Source organism: Plectrocnemia conspersa, unplaced genomic scaffold, assembly GCF_051122295.1.
Source record: "Plectrocnemia conspersa isolate PC_06_02 unplaced genomic scaffold, ASM5112229v1 ptg000009l, whole genome shotgun sequence".
NCBI lineage: Eukaryota > Metazoa > Arthropoda > Insecta > Trichoptera > Polycentropodidae > Plectrocnemia > Plectrocnemia conspersa.
The window spans coordinates 5,201,860-5,223,518 of NW_028277173.1; the positions used below are offsets into that span (position 1 = coordinate 5,201,860).

Genomic DNA, 21,659 nt, shown 5'->3' on the forward strand with positions numbered 1-21,659 from the left:
GAAAGATTTATAAAAAAATAATATAAAATGCATTCAATGTATTTTTTCCATATCCTTATAATGAAGTTTATAGTATTCGTTCTGTTATACAATATGTCATAACTGGTTTTACATGTTTAGTGTAAAATTTTTGGGCATTTTTATTGATAATAAATAGTTTGATTGTACTTCTTGGCGTTTTAGCAAACTTATTGATTATATAATTGCAAATAATATCTTAAGCAATTTTATATGTAAATAAAAATATACATACTTGTCAACACATATTTTATCAAAGGTAAAAATTAAATAGAAATAGTTGAACATAATTTAAAAATAACATGAAGTGTTTTTAGTGCAAGTTTTGAGCTTAGAATTCTACAATTGATATATTCTTTATACTAGATATAACTTTTTGTATAAATTTTTAAGAAGATTTATTAAAAAGCGACCATCTTAAAAAATACTTCTCTTCATAATAATATATTTTAAATATCTCTGGAATATTGTAGATTAACGTGACTCTTCTTCTCTTCTGATTACAGTGAAATCTCCTTGTAACGAATATCAAAATATAACGAATCTGCTATTTGTCCGCAAAAAATTTTCATACAAAATGTTTTCATTGTAACGAAGATTAATCTCAGTGTAACAAAATATTTTTCTCCGTATTTAGGTGTGACGTTACAACTTGCCGAAATATTTCTCCGAATTCAGTTCGACTTTGACTTGGCCTGTGGCGGATGTGTGCCGACCCTCAAACTTTTTTTGATATATTTTTTACAAATTTTATGGTGTTCATTACAGCATTATTAAAAGTGGACAAAAAATGATCTGTCAAATCTTACAAGAGGTTATTTTGATACTGTAGTAATATGGCAATTAAAAATAAAATAAAAATTTATCATCTTCCCTACATTCGATATAACGAATTTTCTCTTCGGTCCCTTGTACTTCGCTATACTGAGATTTAACATATTAGGAAATTAATATTTTATTACTAACATTTTAAAACCGGATTCTTTTAGAGTCCTTCGACACTTTCATTCATTGTGATGATTAATCGTTTATTTATTTTTTTGAGATTTTATAGCTCTCTTTGTACTAGTTAATATTATTCATTTTATGAATCTGTATTGTTATATACACAAATATATAATGAACAATTTTAATAAATATATTCACAAAAGATTCATATAAACGACGAGTAGCTTTAATATTTCATCAGTTCATTTTTAGATTTGGAACTAGCACAGAGACGGTTTTCCATATTTTTTTTACATACAAATTGAAAATTGAGAGCGCATACGCACCGTAATGTTGATTTAAAATTATAATTAAAATAATATAATATATTCAAAAGAGGAAGAGTCATTCATTGATTGAAAGCAGGCCATGACGATTCTTTCGGGTCAATCGAATTGCCGATTTTTTCCGACATTATTATTATTATTATGGCTATATCGCCTGTCAAACCAAATCAGCTACCAATTCTTGCATAATTGGACGATTATCCAAGCCAAGGAGATGCCATTAGATGGTTTATGGAGATAATGATCGCTATGTAGTATAATATTTCCGTGAGAGTAAGTTGAAAATTGGGACGCGATGAAATTTCACAATTACTTGTTCATAAATGTTCTGAGTATAGATAAATAAGTAAATATACTCGTTTGTTGTATGTTTGCACAGTAAGAACTTGAATAAGTTCAAAAGCAAGCACATTAGAAGATTTTCGCAGAAGTCGTTTACACGTAGAGAGATCTTCGCTTACTCTCAAAAGTGATTCTGAAATCTATACTGATATATAAGAATATTCTTATGGTAAATGAGATTGAGAAAATGACATATTATGGCATTTTCCGACACTAAGAAACAGACAGCAGCTCATATCTATAGAGAATCTAAATCACAGAGTGATTTAGATACAAGAATGAATAGTAATCAAATATAGTAATATAAAAGTATTTTACAAACTTTTTAGATCAAACTTGAGTATAAGATGAATCTAAATTGTAGATAATGCTGATCATAAAAAACTGGAATAATTGACGGGTCGTTAAAGTGTAACAAAACTGATCTTTGAAGATTTTTCGTAGACGTCGTTTACGTGTCGATAAAACTCTCATAAGTGTCTTAATAAAAAAAACCGTTTGCATAATGTGATTTAAAGGAAAAATGACATTTTCCAATACTAAAGAATTTAAATTTTATTTTTCACATGACATTTACGTGTAGAGAGAATCTACACTTTTCAAAAGTGATTAAAAAATCTTAACTTTTAACCCTTTGAGTAGTGAGTTAATTTAAAGACATTGGTTTGTAACACCTGGGAGTGAGTTATTTTACATATTTTTTCATAATTATTTTTTGGTTAGTTATTTATTATTACTTATATTGCATTTATATTTCAAATATAAAAAAATCAGTGCTTCTCAACGTGTAATTGATTTAATTTTTTTACTGCTTTTTTGTATTAGTGTGTTTTAAAAAAATATTTTAACACTTTTCTAATATTAAATTTTGTCAATTTATTTTACATATATTTTATATATTTTTCGGCTTTTGTGGATTTTTTTTATATCAATTCAGAGTCTCTTAATATTTTTATATAAAATTAATATAGCATATTTTTTGTTATTCTCATTTTCGTACTCTTTAATTTATTAGTATTATTTTATATAAAAATCATTTACATCAAAATATTTTTTTTTAAATATTAAATAAATATAATATTTTTTATTTTATATTTATTCAGTTATATATGTAAATATATAATTATATGGGGTACCCCAAAACAGTGAAAGATCGATCGCCGTACATGTACGTCGATACCACTCAATGGTATATAAAATACAACTGGAATTTGTAATTGCCGTATTTATGTCATTATTGAATAACAGAAGGAACAGGTTGCACTTTTAAAAATCTCCCGAAGGAATGAAATATCTTTTTGACAATCGATAACTCAAATAAATCGTAATCCGACAGTTTTTTTACTAATAAGGCTTTTTAAAACCAGTTTATACGACATCTAGATGTTTTTATGTAGCGTGTATTATTATAGTAAAACGAAATTGTCTTACAATATATTTACTAGTTTTATTTCAGTGGCACGCTGAGTGTCCAATACTTTGAATTACCTGTTTTGTGGGACGCCAATGCATTTGGGTGGCCGACCACTGGTCTAGATGACCACTCTTGCGATTACTAATCAAAGGGAAGAATAACACTAATATTCTGCGTAGGGTAGAACGTATTATCTTGCGTTTTAGGACGGATATACTATTTATTTGATAGTCCGTGCAATATTTTGAGTTATTAATGCAATTGGGTAAACGACATCTCTTGCTGTAAAAATACTGTACATTCGTTACAGTAAGATGGAAATTAGGACGCGGTAAAATTTTATCGTTGGCACATCTTTGATCAGCTAGTATTTCTGTAGCTTTTGAAATTATTTAGTGAGCGCGTGCGATATTATAGGATCGAGTTATTGAAACGAATGACCCGAATACCTATCGTAAATTGTTTATTACTAGAGCTTATTTTCGGAAATGTACCGCTTCAGAAGCGGAGAACGTTAAGAAAATATTTGAAAACGTGCATTCGCTTTATTGAAGTTTGCCTATTTGCATTACGGAACGGACGATGTTGTATATTTGTTGTTTGTGTGTACAGAAAAAACAAATACAGATTTGTCGATGATGCTTAAATAGTACGAGTACGTAAGTGTTGATGGTTGACGACTTTGAAGTGAGTGCTACAATGACAAGACACCGAAAAATATCATTATATATGTAAATAAATATTAGCTCAGAGCTTACTGTACATAAAATAAGGCGGTTCATATTGAAAGTCATATAAAGTATATTGACAACAAAGAACATAAGAAAATTCGTTGTGGTAATAAATGCATTATGTTGACGAATGCTAGGAATATATATTTAGGAACATTTGAATCTAAAAGGGTGAAACATAGCATTGAAATAAGTATAATGATAGATTTTGATTTTAAAAAGCACTATAGTTTGATATATACTATATTTCTATTTTACTTAATATTTCTTATTAAAAGCGTTTTAACTATATGAAAAATATATTCAGAAAATTCTGCTAGGAATTTCACAACACATTGTAAAATAATATAAAGATTATATTAACACAATGTGATAACCATTTTAATTGTTAATCAGTTAAAAACTCATTGTTTTGGTTGATTTATATGGCATATGACGAAGTTTGTCATAAGTTATTAATAAAACAACTGTCGGAACTTGGTTGCTCGGATGATTTAACTCGGTTTCTCTCGAGTTATTTGAGTGGTCGATTGTCTAAAGAGATAGTCAACCCCGTTAGAGATTACTTGGACCAGTATTTTTTTTTAAATGGGTGATTCCCTCGGCGATACTTATTTTTTTCATATTTTTACAATTATGTCGTGTATGTATTAGAACTAGTTTTTTTATTGTGAAATTCTCGAGACAAATGTCAAATTAAGAATTCTCATTTCTTGAGAGTTTTTATAAAGCATTTTTTATTATATAAAATTAAATTTGTACGAATATTTTTTTAATAAAGTTTACAACCACTGCCCTTTTAATACCGCTGCATAAGTAAAGGCGAGTTCATGCTTAATTGTAAGCTTTCAATAGGGGTCTGGAAAATTTTTAACACTTAAACTTGCTTTATTTTTGCTTAAGTAATAAAAGAAGACACTTAGATAATAAACCTTTCCGAAGGTGTCGTGCTAAATATTTGAAAATATGCATATTCTCTCAGTAGATAAGTGTATTTGAAGGACGATCAATTTTTTTGCGATTTTCTGTTACTCTAACCGGCCGGCGGCTTTATCTTTGCTTTGGTAATCTAAAAACCCGCTCCGATAAAAATAAATTACGCATGAAAATCGGCAGAATGCAAAACGATTTAGGTCTATTTTTATTTTTTTTAATAACCCAAAAAGGATTTTTATATATTGTTTTTGTAAATCAATGTCAAATTAAAAGGAATACATTTGCTTTATCTCAGACAAGTCTAACGGTACCTAGCAGTTCCCAATAATTATGTTATGTAACAGAGAAATGACCGCGCCGCAGCGGCCTATCAGACACTTTTTTATGATAGGGATGGCTGGCGAAGTGAAAAGTAAAGCAGAAATTCTTTTTATTTGTACATTTTTACCCCCATTCTACACAGTCCAAGAACTATAATTTACTTACCATAGGTGTTAAATATTGGCAACAATTAAGTCTAAATTATCATATTTAAATTAAAAACTCATTTGAAAAATTTTCGTGAAATGTATGTATTTAAAACAATTTTTTTTTTTAGACAATAATGCAATATTATTTTTTTCTGGTGCCAATTAAAGTTAGGTTGTACTAGACGCTATAATTAGCATGTGTTGATAGGTGTTTTATTTCACATCAAACTTGATTTATCTATTATTCTTTTAAGTAAATATATATGAAAAATTTAAGCTCAAACTAAATATAATTTATTTAAAAAATAAAAAATGGGACTAAAAGGGTTATGCAGTATTCACGTATTATTTATTCTATATTATTTACATAGATTTATAATTAAAATTTAATTAATGCTACTTTTAACATAAGTAGAAATAAATAAATATACGAGAAAAAAATCTTTCGAAATTAAATATAATTGGGATATTCTAAAATATATATTTAATGATATAAATAAATAACACAGTAATAACATAAATATCACAATCATCAATCATATTAATCGGTTTTTTAAAAAAATATGTCGCTTTAAACAAACAGATTTACAATTTTCAACGCAATCTTTTCTCATAAGGTTCTTTCGGATAATCGTAACTGATAAAAAATAATGAGTAATATATTTTATTGGAATAAATCTGCTAGTGCTGCTCTGGCCCCTGATATAAAAATTTAGAAGGCATCCAAAAGCGATCGATCAAAGACCATATTTTGGCAAAGACCTAGATTTACTGTTCCCAAAGAAAAAAAATTTGGTGTTTATATTTTCGAAAATATTTTTTTTTTAATTAATGAATTATTTTGGTTTTTCTAATTAATACACATTGTGAATCATGCGAGTCAATTAATTAAAATAATAATAATAATGGTAATACCGGTATTTACTGGTTTTATCTCTCGGTACCGGTATTGAAAGTTCCGCTATTATTACGCCTCTGAAATTTCATACCTCCAGTAAGTCTTAATTAGAACGTGGTCTATTTTATTTTTAATGGATAACTAATATTAATAACCCCATTGTGTACATTTTTTATTCAAATTAAATTAAGCAATTTATATAATATTATTAAATATTATAAAAACTATGCCAAACACAAATAAACACATCATCACATCTTAAAAAAGCGTAAACGCCCCTCAATTTGCTAACTATAAAATCGCATATTATAACTCAATCATGTTTTCTCTGCTCACATTATTATTAAGCGTATTATTTTATAAAATCCGCATCGAAAGTTGCTCTAAATTGCTACTGGAGCTATCTTCTTCAGTTAGCTCCCGACCGGTAGCTCCTTGTCCGACATAATAATACATTCTCAATCATTTATTTTTTACTATAAATAGAATAAAAAATATAATAAGGCGTGTCTGCCGGTAGTCCACGCTTGAGCGGAGCATCAATCAATGCCGGCGATATAAAAAAATCGATAAAAAATCCGCCTCCATTTTTTTCCTCACTGTCAATGGCCGATACTGTAATTATCTCCTCGTGTTCCTAATTACGGCACATTTTTTGCCAAACGGTGAATAGTCACTTTCGTTTGAGCAAAAAAATCACTGCGGTGGTAATGGATCGATCACGATTTATGTGTCGATTATTCAGATCGGAAGTCGGATACGACAGAATGTCAGCGGATATTCAAAATGGAGACCTGGGGCTGCAATTTCGCAACAGATGACAGATTGGCGGTCGCATAACGAGATTTCGTCTTAAAATCGGCGGTCGTCGAACTAAATGACGTGCAGTTTTTGCGTTCAAGTTTGACACTTGGACTGTCGTGGCGGACGTGTGTCCATTTTTTGCGCGTCCAGACTTCGGATTTGATATTGAAAATACATATTTCAACCTAAAAAAATATATTTTGTTAATAGTCCTATTCTCACTTAGAGCTTCCGGGTTTTAAGGCCAAAGGGGTGTGACTTGGGCATCAAAAATGGAAAGCTCGTGACAGTTTGTTTAATTTAGTTGTATAATTTATCACAGTGAAATACAATAGTATCAAGCTATAAATATTTCTCTGGTTGAGAAGTGATGTCTTCTTTTTCGTCGTCTCGTTCTGGTTGTCTGTCATCTCGAATCGATTGATTGTCTTTGACTCTTGCGTCTCATCTGCTGATGTAACATAGTATCAGATCTTTCATACTCTTGATTCGAGTCGTCTCTGTCGAATTAGAGATGCAGAATATGGTTGGCCAATTGCATCGCTTGCATATTCGACCAACAAAATATGTTCACGCCTTGAAACTGTAAGATGAACACACTCCGATGGTTGTTAATGCAAGACTGTATATTAAAATAGCGGTTTTTATGTTAGTAGACGCATTGTCTATTGCAGAATATTTATTTTTAAGATGCTAAGACGAGTTAATGGGTGAACAAGAAGGTCAAATATTCGATAAATATGCTATATGTTAGCACAATTTTTGCAGTTGTAAGTTACGCAATTGTTGTTTGAATTATTTTATTATTGTTATTAAGCCTTTTGTTAAAACGAGTTGTTATTTTCTTTTCAAAAAGTTTGCAGTTATCATTTGAATGACCTTAGCGTTAACTGCGTAGCTGGGTGGACCTTCCACAGAACAAAACTTATGAATGCATCTGCTAGTAGATAGCTCCTTTAACATCAGTTAGAGGAGCAGCTTTAAAAAGCTGTATTTATCGATACAATACGGCTTCAAATTTAAAAAAATCATTTGAAGCAATATAACTCTTTAAATACGCTTATATTGCAGCCTTAAAATATGGCAGAAAGTATAGCTTTCGTTGTCTACAATCAAAACGTTTCTTTGCACAGTTTCAAAATTTCAGTTGTACTTTTAGGGATTTCAGATTTTATTTTTATTAAATTTAAAGTTATGGGGTTAAATTTTTTATGGATATTTGATGTAACTTGCTTCGTGTAAGTTCAGCTAAACTCTCATTTGTAAGCATTATCAAGCTTCTGCTGAAAGTGTTTAAATTTAAAATCCTTTTAGAATAAGAGAATATCTAACGCCCTTTCAATTATCGATCGTTTATTTAATGCGTTGATTCAGGGCCAAAACAGACTATTTGTTATTGTATACTACATTTTTGGTGATGATTCAAACACCGACCGTATCCTATGTTCCTATATCCTTTTAAATGCCGGAATAGCGTAGTATGTAACGTCTCAGACTAGTCAATCTGTGGTTGCGGGTTCGAGCCCCAGCAGCGGCACTTGAATTTATATTTATGAAAAATGCGCTATTATTAAAAACTATTGATTATAAATGATTATTAATATTATATATGTCATCAATTCTTATACTTTTAGTCTCGTGGTTAAAACTAACTTGTAGGTATTCATTATTTCATCTCATTATATCAAATGACGTTTGCCTACAGTCATAATGTTTTTTTTTTAATAATATTCAAACCTTTGTTGTAATTTATATTGCTTCCAGATGTATACTCTCATATATATATAACAATACTTAACATGCTATCTCAGCATGCATCCAAGATTGGTATTCGTCCTTCAAAGACCTCCTATGCTCTTCGCCGAATTTTCCTCATCCTCGCAACCGATTATGTCAAGAATTTAATTTATTTTTTAACTTATTCATAATTTTATTTTCGACAGGAGTATACGGTGCCCTCGACGCTAGCTGTCCGAGGATATGCCCAGCAGCCCTTCAGGGAGAACCAGTTTGCGGCACGGATGGAATCATCTACCCTTCGCTGTGCGACATGCGCAAGAAGACCTGCGGCAAAGGTAATAATGAACGAGGAAAAACGTGCTTAATAAGACACTCTCGACGTCCAATTATTTCGGGCTGGACCTCTGAATGGGATTTTTGACCACTAAAGTTAACAAATTGTTTTCCTGTTTGGGTTGCCGATTAACGGGAAAGTACGCGATGTTGTGCAATTAAAGGAAGTTGAAAGATTTCGTATTATGAACTGTAACTGTAAAGGGGTGTTTGCGGTATGTAATAATATATAAATATGTAATTTCAGTAACTTATTTTCCTCAAACTCATGCTGTTACTCTATAATTTATAGTATATGAAAATATTTTTTAAGGACTAACTGTAGGGTTAAATAACATGCAAGAGTTTCCATGTTAAATACATTATGAATAGTGATTCTACACGCACGTAAAACTTATCTCATATCAATCAATATAAGATAATATAAAGTTATGGTTTGCATGTCAATTTTCCGTTATATTTGACGAGTAGTTTGTGTTTGATAGCCAAGTGTTGGCAACGCATATTATCACGCTTGACGATTTTTTGCTTTTAAAAATGACTAATAAAATTAAATATAGTCAAGTGATGCATATTTTAGAGAATGCTTTTTGCGATGATGCTTTGTCTAAATAAATAGTTAAAATATAAAAATTATGAGAGATAGGTGGTCTTAAATTTTATAAATTAAGAACATAGTTTAATTCATGCAAATCAATTTTAAATCAAATTTTTGGCAATAGATTTTTTACAATAACAGAATCATTATTAATTTATTAAAGTCACTCACGACCCAAAATTGCTTTAATGAATAATAGAAGAATCATCATGAGTTTATGCATATGAATTTGAAATAAAAATGTAATTGTCCTAACGAAAGCACACAAAAATACAGAAAAGCACGTTAAGTTCAATTAAATATCAGGATTCTCCTTGCGGTTTTCTTTGATTATAATGGAATAATTCACTTTACTTTACTAAAACCATGTCGTACGGTCAATAAATAGTATTTAAATGTAGTTTTGTGAAAACAGTAAGTCTTAAGGGTAAAACACTGGCTCACACTTTACAACTAATTCGTGATTTTTTGTCTCAAAACTATACATCATATTAAAAAAGATGTATTATATATTTAAAAATATGTAAAAAATTAAAAACACATAGTTTTGCGATTACAAAATTCTGAAGAGAAAGACTTATATTATTAATTATAAATTATTATGTGCTATACAATTTATAATTAATAGATGTCACTGCACCTACAACCAGTTTTTTAATAATAGCGCATTTTTATAAATAAAAATTCGAGTACCGCTGCCGGGGCTCGGACCCGCAACCCCAGAGTTTCTAGTCTGAAACGTTACGGATTACGCTATTCCGTCCTTAATATATATCTTTGAGTAACTGTAGACTTTACATGTTAGGCATAACTCTATATAATCTGACGGGGGCAATATTTTTTATTTTTTTTTATTAATAGCTCGTCTTGTCCATAACAGTGGGAAGGTTTTGAAAATATGATTTTCACAAATATAATACATAGTAAAATAAAAATTCAAACATACCCTAATTAATATTTTAATACATAAAAAAATGTGTAGTTGCGTGTTTTGTATTTTTTTGCCATTATTTAATTTTTATAATATTAATTTATTTTGAGTATAACAAAAACATTTCATGAATGATTTAGGTGAAGGTTAAACAGCAAATATGTATTTATTGTATTTTCAAGGACTTATTTGGACGAACGTTAATAAACGAACTAATCATTTACGTCACGCTGCTTAAAAGGCTTAGTAAATATATTATTTACAAGTACAATAATTAAAAGAATATAATGAATACTCCCCTGATAATATTTGCACTGAAAGTCTCTTAGAGGGAGATTAAAAGCTATCTATTTTTTGTATATTAAAAAAGTTTGCCTTTTCAATTAGAGTGGACTTAAATGGGCTCAACAATTTTGGCTTAATCCTTATTTTTATTAATAAATGTAATGAATTAAATGCCTAAATTTTATTATGCTTTGAATAAAGAAGGTAAAATAAAAAAAGTTTGTGCAGTTTTTTTATTAAAATCAAAGCAATGGATGTACAAGCAATTTTTTTATTTAAATATCTCCCCGTTGTGTGATTTGTAATTTAAATTTTTAAAGGGAATTGCTATAGTATGGGATTATTTCTCTTTTCGTTGTTTAAGTGGTCGTTATGATGATATAGTAATTGTGATTAATTTTGCATTTGGTTTATATAATTTGGAATCAGCAGATTAAAATAATGTATGGGGGCTATCCTCGAGAGTTTTATGTTTTACCATTCTTCAAGTTCCTTTATATTTTAATTACTATGAATTTTATAATTAACATGCTTTTATATTGCCATGAAATTATTGTAAAAATATTTTTTTGCAGTAATTATTTATTTATACACAATGAAGATGTCCTACATATCTACAAAAAATCTTGAGAAAATCTAGTAGTGAGAATGAGAATTTTTATTTTCTTGAGAAATAAAAAAAATCAAGAAACAAGAACGTTCAAACATAATATTCAAAATAAATAATTAATGCATTTTGATTTTATTTAATTTTTCACTTTGTAAAAAGTTTTTGTATTTATTAATTTTTAATTATTTTATTATTACTATTATTCCTATTTAATATTTGTGAACTAGAACGTGGTTATAAACCAGAAAATTGTGGTTAAGCAAATTGCATGTTTTACTTTTGTAGTAAACGTTTATCTAAAAAAAATGCATTAAACACAAAAAAATTGCACAAACTTTTTTGCTTAATAATATAAATCTTGATGTCACTTTTTATGAGTTTTTGGGTTATATATATATATATATGTCATAGTGTCAGGGAAAAATATATTGTAGATGGAATTATGGATGAAAATATTATGGTTTGGGACTGTGTAACAATAGTAAAATAGGATTCATGTTTATGTGCCAAAACTTGTTGAGTTTATTTTGATTTTTTTCAAATGCAAACCATTTTACCACTTAATTCCAACACAGCATTTATTGCAATACATTTTATAGATAATTTGTGTTAATCTGGAAGTCAAATAGTATGCAAAAAAAATATAAATTTATTTAAACCAAAAATAATACATTTATTTAGAGAATAATTAAAAAAAAACTGCACAGCAAAATCAAACATTATTAAATTGTTCTAGGTAGTATATATACATAAAATTTTATTATAAGAAAAAGGTAAAAGCATCTACAAAATTGCATCTTTATTTCAGGAGTAAAACTAACTAACAACCCCGGCCACTGTCAAAGGGCTCAAGGGTCTAAATGCGAGCATCGCTGCACCAACGAAAAGGACGCAGTGTGCGGAACGGACGGAAGGACGTACCTGAACCGCTGCATGCTACAAGTGGAGATCTGCAGGTGCGGCTCTAATCGAATTTATTGCACCTTTGAAGGCTGCATTATATGTAACTGGTATGTCGTCGTTTCAGGATCGGTATCGGGTTCTCCCACGTGGGCGCCTGCAACAACATATCGGCGCACAGAGAGAACTGTCCTCTGAATTGCGAACGAGCACCACTCGATGGACCCATTTGTGGCAGCGACGGAAATGTGTACAAGAGCACCTGCCAGATGAAGCTCCTCACCTGTGGGTAAGTGTATTTTAAACATTAATGAACATGGACTGTTTTTCAACAATACTGTAAATATTAGGGTTTTAAAGTAGCAAGTAATCAAATATATTCTATTATCACTATCTTAAATAAAACTGTGTTTCTGAAAAGATACATTAATAGTAATATCTAGATGATATTACTATTACGTTAATACCCTACATAAAACAAATGTTTTTATTTATGAAAAATACTTCCATAGCTTTTATGAACGCACAGCCATTGCTTTTGACGTACTAGGTAAATCGTGCGTGAACTGGATTTGCGAAATTAAAGCATCTGAATAACGGTTTTTGATTTTATGTTGGCCATCTGGTGCAACTCTTCAGAATAAATTAATTATTACTTATCAATTCTGACACTTTTAGGCAGGGCGTGGTGAGGACTCATAAGAAGTACTGTCAGACCACAAGGAACTGCAGGGAGTCTTGCTGGAGAGTCGCCTCATTGACGTGCGGGTCTGACGGAACTCTGTATTCGAGCGCTTGCAGCATGAGGTCCAAGAATTGCGGGTAAGAACATCATATTTTTTATTGGATTGAGGGCATACAATTGTATTTTTTAAATAAAATAATGTATACAAGACAAATAATAATTTACTTTATTATTTGTTGTATATTTTATAATTATTAAAATATATTTAGTATACATTTTTAGTTTATATATAAGTAATAATCACTTTGGGATAAATTTAATTCATTATTGACTTGATAGACTTGGGTTTGAATCCCATATAGATTTTAATGTTGTTAAATTTGTATCACTGCTAGGAAATCATAAATGCTAATTATTATATATTTAATGTTCCAATCGATCATAACATATAAGGTTTTCCTAGATTTTTTTATCATACTAATTTATAGAATGATACTTGTAGATGTTGATTGTGTCGCGTTGTAATGCGATATGTTTCAAAAACAAAATATTTATCACAAATAAATAAATTAAATCACATTTAACTCTTTGAAGAGTATCGCCGTACATGTACGGCGGTCGATTTTTCACTGCTTTGAGATACCCCAGATAATTATATATGTATTTACATATATAACCGAAGAAATAATAAGTAAAAAACATTATATTATTCAAATATTTTTTAATTTAAATTAATGTAAATGATTTCTATACAAAATAATACCAATAAATTAAAGAACTTAACAAAATATATTTTATAAAAAAAGTTTGAAAAACCTGATCTAAATTATCTCATAGACACTATAAACTAAATTATCTCATAGCACAGGCCTTTTAACACCACTAATATTGTTTGTTTTGCATTAAAAATTACTAGAGACTAAATTTTTTGACTTCTCTCTGCCATTGATTTTACATAATTAGTGTTTTTTATTACTTGATATGAAACACATCATTCTTGTTAAATGAGAATTTGAACATATACCAAAATATATGGTATTTATATTATGATAAAATATATTTTTATATTTCAAAAATATTTTTATTATTTTAATTAAATTAAGAATATGATTATAATGAAACATAAAAGTACATAATTATTATATTCATAATTTAAATAAAATTTTTAATATTAAAAATTTTAGGTAAATATTTAATGCATGTTTAATTAACGACTAATTTTTATATATTTTTTGTTGATTGGTAAATGCTCGAAAACGTTGAAAATAAATATTTGCTAATCGTAATTCCTAGAGTCGGTCATAAAACTTTTATTATCAAGCAATCTCAATCGGAAATCCTTGTCCATTTATTACTACCTGCTTTTAATGAAGCTGTTAATTTATCGGATAAGAACCACTACTTGTTTTTAAAATTGCAGTGGTTGTACATTATATGAAAATATTGGTATAAATTTAATTTTAAACAAAAAATGAAAAATCATAATTTTTACTTTTTTTGATGAATTTTAAAGTAATAGTTCTCAAGAAAAAACGCGATACAGTATAATTAAACACATAGGTATTTTGGCCAATGATAAAAAAAAATGCAAAATCATATTTAATAACATAAAATTAGTATTGCAAAATAAATTATCAAAGAAGCAGAAAAAAAATTCTACAGATACACATATTTAATAGTCATTTTAATTATTATTAACTGTTTATTAGATATTTTTTATCTTACTATTAAAAAGTGAGAAAAAATGGTTAATTTTACTAAGTTTTTAAATTGTAATTATTAGTTTTTTGATCAAATAAACAGCATTTCTGCGATTTCTCTCTTTAATTTACTTAAAAATAGGTTATTAAATTCTAGGTCAAAAATATTTGAGCCACGAGTATTATTTATTTATTTTTGACTTACAACACACGTTTTTTTAACATATAGTTTTTAAAAATAATTAGTTTTGGACTCTTGAAAAATATTTTCAAGTTTTTCGTATTGTGGTTTTAGTTGATCTTTATTTAATGAAAAAAAAACCCTTTCACTCGATTGCTAAATTATCGGAGAAATTCCTCTTCTAATATATATTTTTTAATATAGAATTTTATATGTTGTTCCAAAAAATATTTCTGTAAATTATTGCGACATATTATATGCCAGACAATGCCAGAAGTAAATTATGTTATATAGTATTAAGTAATTATTAAATATATAGTGGAGAAATATTTTATATTTGACATATTTAAAGAGATATTTACATAGGATTACATCACAGTAAAGTAATTAACTTATTTTTTTGTATAAGAAACATTTTTTTAATAATATTAATATTAAGTCAAGGTGATATCATTAATATAATTGTAGTATTTTCTTCTAAATCATGATTATTAAATTTAGGTTTTTATTCCATGAACAAAATATCATTAAAAGCTTCTTTAAGCTGCATAGATTTTTTTGTACAGAAGCAGTCGAAGCTAATCTTTTCATCTTTATCATGATTAGTCACCGAGTGATGTTCAACTAAAGCATCTTTATATCGCCATCGCTATCTCACGCGATCCCATCACGGTAGATTGTTAGATCGATTCTGACACACACCGAGATGCATATCTAAGCCTATTATGTTCGATAAAGTGTCTTATCTCATCGTGATGTTTTTAAAAAAAAAAATACTGGAATATAAAGATAAAAGCAGCATTCTCTAATATTTTAGAGTAGCATTAAAAATACATTTTTCTAATACAATTATGATCTTTTCAGCAAGCACGTCTTCGAAGTACCCATTGCTTATTGCATGTCTCAAGAGAGGACCTCAGGCAGCGAAGCATGTCCTACCAATTGCAATTCAGCAAAGGACAAACCGGTATGCGGTTCTGATGAAAACGTGTACAGACACGAATGCGAGATGAAAATGTTAAACTGTGGGTGAGTATGAGAAGCAAAAGCTTTAAAAAAATAGTACAAATTCGCCTCTTTTTTAAATTTATTTACAATGCTCAAATTATATGTTTATATATATATTTTTTATTACATATAGAGCTTCCAGTCGCAAGAAAGTCGTCAAAGTCGAAATGGAAAAATGCAGAAGCAAGCTGACCAAGTGCTTGAAGACTAAATGCGGACAAAGGATGGACCCAGTTTGCGGAACAGACGCTTCGATATACCAAAACCTTTGCCAACTGAAAGTAGCGACTTGTCTGTAAGTACCTTATGGGTTAAAATTAGGTCAAAACTTTCCTGGTGATTTTGACAATTATCAAGATTTGAGTCGTGACGTGCGTCGGTCCCATTAGAAGTTTGTGCGTGAAATTTTATAACTAGAACTTAATTTGTGCCGGTTCTCTGTTTAGTACGGAAGTATTAAATGTAGATATGTAGGTTACAATAGATACAATCAAATAATCAGAAATAATATAAATCAAGTTCTTTTGTATTTCTGGTTTGATAATGTTTGATAAAAATTTAGGTAATTTATGCTTTTAGAATCTTGAAGTATTTAATTATCCTTGAGTATCGTTAGTTTAATATATGATTATAATATACATACAAGCCCAAAAATAAGATTAATGATTAAATTAAATTATACATTGATCTGTATCATTCGTTTTTTTAAATAATTCTTAATTATAATAATATATAGTATACAATAGGGTTTGTCAAAAATGTTGGTCGGCTGAAATTAATGATGGTGTTAATTTATAAATTTATAAATTGTATGTAAATAATAAGAATCAAAATAAACACAAAACAATTTATTGTGTCTTCAGTCGTGTAACAACCCCAAATTAAAATTAATACTGGCCTATTATAAAATTCGATTATGACATGTTATATAAATTTAAAAATTTAGGTAGTGCGCATACAACGATTTAAAACATATGTTTTACCTTTAAAATATGAGCTCAAAAGAACTGCGAAAAAGATAAATTCTTAAGCAAACTGCAGATACTGTTAATACTCAGAGTTTGAGTGTTGCATTACATTGTTTTTTAGACAAATCAAAATCCATTCTTTGATTGCAGCCATATCTTATTTTAGAACCAATTTTATGTCATACTAAAAGAATTTTTTTATTTAGCTATAAGCCAGTTTTGGTTTGTCTTCAGTCGTGTAACAACCTCATATTAATTCAAAAAAGCAAGTAGTGCAAATACAACGATTAAAAACATATATTTTAAAGAATAGCATTAGTATACTTTTACTAAAATTTAAAAATCTATAGTAACATATTGCTTATTATGGCAATAAATTTGTGTTTTTTTTGTCCTAATTTTAGCTAATTTATCTATGGTTTACTCTCAGGTACAACAAAGATAAAATTCATTTTTATTTAAGTAGAATGGTCAATGCAAACATTTTATTGTCAAGATGCATCTGGTATAAAAATTATATTGCTTAATCACATTCTCTTAATTTCAGGAAAGGAGTTCAACTAGCCCACGTAGGTAACTGCACTGAGCTCCTTCGACCAGAGCCATGCCCCATATCTTGCCCAGACGAAGAACTAGCACCAGTTTGCGGCTCGGACGGAAACGTTTACAAGTCGGTAACCTTATCTACGCCTTCCAATCTTCAATCTGAACGCTTCAACCTACAATTCGCAATGCTTCCAGATCCGAATGCGAGATGCGTAGGATGACTTGCGGACAGCACGTGGTCACGGCTGGTGACTCACACTGCAGGAGCACCGAAGGATGCGGACTAACTTGCTCTTCCGAAGGTCCCGTGGTCTGCGGATCGGACAATAGGTTCTACAAAAACGACTGCGAAATGAAGAGGGTCAACTGCGGGTGAGAGAATCAATCGATGGTGGTGGCAATGGTACCGCCGTTGTGCGACTTCGTGACCTGAAAGTCGTGTGCGTGAGGTAGCAGTTGCGTGCGAGGTCGATGAGCGAGATGAATAAAAGGGCAATCCATTATGCATGGTGAATCTAGGGCTTGGGAACAATATTTTGGTGTATACTATGCGAATATGATAATTATTCGATTATAGGGCGATCCATAAATCTAGCACGAATAGGTATGAACTAATCACAAAAGTGTCAAAAAAGGTTGCTATGACTAGATTCACTAGTATTTCTAAGGTTTGGTCACCAATAATTTTATATTGATAATTCTCCTCTCATCTTAAAAGTTGCTGTATTTAAAAAAATGCAATATCTACTAATAGTTTTTAAAAGCCTTTATTTGCATTAACATTGTTCATTAACATTAATTATTAAAACAAATAAATAAGTTTATCAGTGACAATGGATGGCCTTTAACTTACGCCATATCCACTAACAATTTCAATGTTAAAAGGTTGGCATGAGTTATAAACTTATTTTATTCTATGAAAAATATTTTGCAAATATTAAAATTAAATGTCTAAGCATTGATTATTTGTGTTGTTTCAAGCTGTTAACACCTGCACTATTTATATACAAATAATCAATGTCTTGCAATCAAATATGTAAAGTTATATTATCGACTGTCATTGAGAATGAGAGGGTTCTGAGAAAACTAACTCAAAAGATTTGGATGGCTTATTAAAATTTTACATAAATGAGTCATCTCTTATCTCGCCGTGCATAAAATTTCAGGTACTATAAAATTCATGTAAGTGTAATGCTCAGATCCTTTATTAAACATTTGGTGTAACCTTATAACCATCGACTTAAAAAAAATATTCACAATCGCCTATAATTATTGGATCTTGCTGAAATTCTAGGAGCATACTTTAATTTTATATTTAAATATTTTTTCAAATGTAGTGAGCAGAAAATTTTTATTATAAGCATTTTAAAGAACAAAACATTTATTTGTGTAATAGTTATGTTACATTTTTTGCAATGTATATAATTGTATATAAGACGGAGGGAAGGGGGTTCTAAAAACGCATAGTTCTAAGATTTTTATGACGATGAGTCACCCCTTTTCTTGACGTGCCTGTATTTTTTTCGTTCATGTTTTCGTTACATATACCTAGAAAACGATTTTTCTAAGCAATAGTAATTTCTTAACTATTTTTAAGCCCATATTGATATTATTACTTTAAATTATAAATTTCAGGTAAATTACTTTAAAATATAAATTTAAAAATTTTCATGATTTTTTAACATCTGCTATGCAAATATTATACAATATGTATTAAATATTAATTTATTAATTTAATTTAGTGCTCTCGATGCTTTTACAGAACTAAAAACGATAGTTTTTTTACATTTTTTTAAATAGATTTGAATGTTGTGCAACATAACTTAATGTTGCATATTACTACAAAAAACTGCATAATTTACACTAATTAACGTTTAAAAATATGGTGTATTTAAAAAATATATTTATTATTTTAACTGCTCTTATTGTATTTGTGGCAAAAACAACTATTATAAATTTGATAGTATATATTTTAACCACTTTAGCATAAAAACATAATATATCAAACAGTAAGTATTTTTTTTTAATGTGTTTCTTACTTTATTTATACGGTATGTTACCAACTATAACATAAATAGTTTCATAGTATGCTTGCTAGGGGTGGAGTCAACGAAGTGGTTATAAATAAAATCGAACAATAAATTTTTGGGAAAAAATTATGACAGTGTTTTTGATCTGAATATAAATATGATTAAGCTTAAAATTCAGGTTGTAAGCGACTTACTGTTTAACAGAAACAGTCACACAGTAAACTTGCTAGGGATGGGTTAAAAAATTAAAGTTTCTCATTTGTCGTTTTACGAAGATAAAATAAAATTGAAACGTAAGTCATTTTTGCAGGTGTTAGGTAATTTACTATTTAACAAAAAATATACACGGTAAACTTGCTGAGGATCGAGTACAACGTAATTTGTCGTTTACTAAAATAAAATCCGACAATAAAAAAAAATTATACTGTTTTTGATTTGAAAATAGATATTATTTAGTCTATTATTCTAGATGGTTAGCGTTTACTGTGTAGCAAAAACAGTGACACATTAAGCTTGCTAGGGATGAAGTTACAAAATCAAAGTTTCTCATATACCGTTTTACGAAGATAAAATCGAACAATGTATTTATAAGTGTTTTTGCTTGAAACGTAAGTCACATTTACAGGCGTTAAATAACTTACTATGTAACAAAATATATACACTATTATATGCTTGCTAAGGATAGAGTAAAACCTAATGATGTTTTATTTTATGTTTTACAAAAATAAAATCGGACAATGTATTCTTTGAGATATTTTGATTGTAAAATATATATTATTAAGTACCTTTTTATTTAATATGTGACTTAATATGTCAGAAATAATTGACTGGTAATGCTTGCTAGGGATGGAGTACAACATAATGGTTTTCCATTTGGGATTCTACAAAGATTTTTTTAGTGTTTTTGTTCAGAAGAATGAAATTATTAGGTCATTTGTTTAAGATAGTAGGCGACTTTCTTTGAGATAAATCGTACAATATATTTTAGGAGATTTTTCGTAATAGTATTTTTATATTTTATAATATCATAAATTCTGATAATTTTTAAATGCAATTATAGTTTACTTAACTTTATCTTAATTTGTTTGTTACTCATTTTCAGAAAACATGTTTTCGTGGTGCCTTTATCCCGCTGCTTGTCCAGATTCCAATTTACTGGATGCGCCCGCATATGTCCAACTGAATACAATCCAGTTTGCGGATCTGACGACAAAACTTATTCCAACCGTTGCTTCTTGGAGATGGAAAATTGCCGATCGAGGTATGCTATCATGCTGTTTTCATAATTGTACCATAATTTACTTCACAATATACAGTTCGTTTTTGTGTGGATCTGTGTCGGCGGACGCATAACCGTTTGAATGTGCTAATGATGTGATCTAAATATAAATAATACTACAGATGCAATTTTTTATGTAAGTTTAAAAGCTAAATTACATATATATTATTTTATTTATATTTCAGGAGCTTGGTTCAATTCAAAAACCTAGGAAGCTGCGATCAACCGCTCGCAGAAGAACCCAAAAATTACTTATACTAAATTTTAGCAACTTCAAAGACTCAACGAGATAAGACTCTAATAATTTTATTTATGTTTATATACTAAACTAAACATTTATGCATTAAACGTTAAAAAGCGTATTATAATAATATACTACATTACATAGTCGAAAAGCATTAAATAACAGTAATAGAGCCTTATTTTCAAGGCTCTTTTTACATACATATATATCTACAATTTTTGTATTAAATAATCATTCTTGTAATTGCGCATATTTTAGATAAAATGTTATTTTATATAAATAATAATTAAACATATATTTATTGCCATCCATATTGCCATTTAAATGGAATTGATGTAGTAACGTATCGGCGGTTCCAAAAACTCCGATACAAACATAATAATATTTAGTAAATGTGATTAAATTATACCTTCCCTATATTATAAGTATTTATTGATAATATCTTTCGCTTTCACATTTTATTATATTAATAAATATATATTTGTATGCGATTGTGTGAAAGTTTGCGAATGTATCATTTTAATTTATTTATTTGTTGTTAAGGCTTCTATTTCATATTTTATATTTTTTGTAAGAATTCGAATCTCATCATTGTGAATCAATTTGTGTAAATATTTTATATACATATGTATGTAATAAAAGCAATGTTTGTCTTTTTTTATATATACATAAAATAAAACATTATATTATTATATATTATATATATAAAATAAATTTTGACTTAGATAAATAAA

General features: G+C 28.8%; 1 protein-coding gene across 2 annotated transcripts in view; it reads left to right on the forward strand.

The window, feature by feature from the left end:
- The window catches only part of LOC148231678 (serine protease inhibitor dipetalogastin), an 89,272-nt gene extending 67,613 nt beyond the window's left edge, over positions 1-21,659 (forward strand). For both annotated transcript variants that reach the window (XM_088193246.1, XM_088193245.1), the window contains exons 4-13: positions 8,831-8,962; positions 12,193-12,340; positions 12,412-12,573; positions 12,963-13,106; positions 15,715-15,879; positions 15,992-16,153; positions 17,374-17,496; positions 17,568-17,744; positions 20,505-20,663; positions 20,867-21,659. In XM_088193246.1, coding sequence (XP_088049372.1) covers positions 8,831-8,962; positions 12,193-12,340; positions 12,412-12,573; positions 12,963-13,106; positions 15,715-15,879; positions 15,992-16,153; positions 17,374-17,496; positions 17,568-17,744; positions 20,505-20,663; positions 20,867-20,942 — 1,448 coding nt within the window. In that variant the 3' untranslated portion in view covers positions 20,943-21,659. The remainder of the gene's footprint in view (positions 1-8,830; positions 8,963-12,192; positions 12,341-12,411; positions 12,574-12,962; positions 13,107-15,714; positions 15,880-15,991; positions 16,154-17,373; positions 17,497-17,567; positions 17,745-20,504; positions 20,664-20,866) is intronic.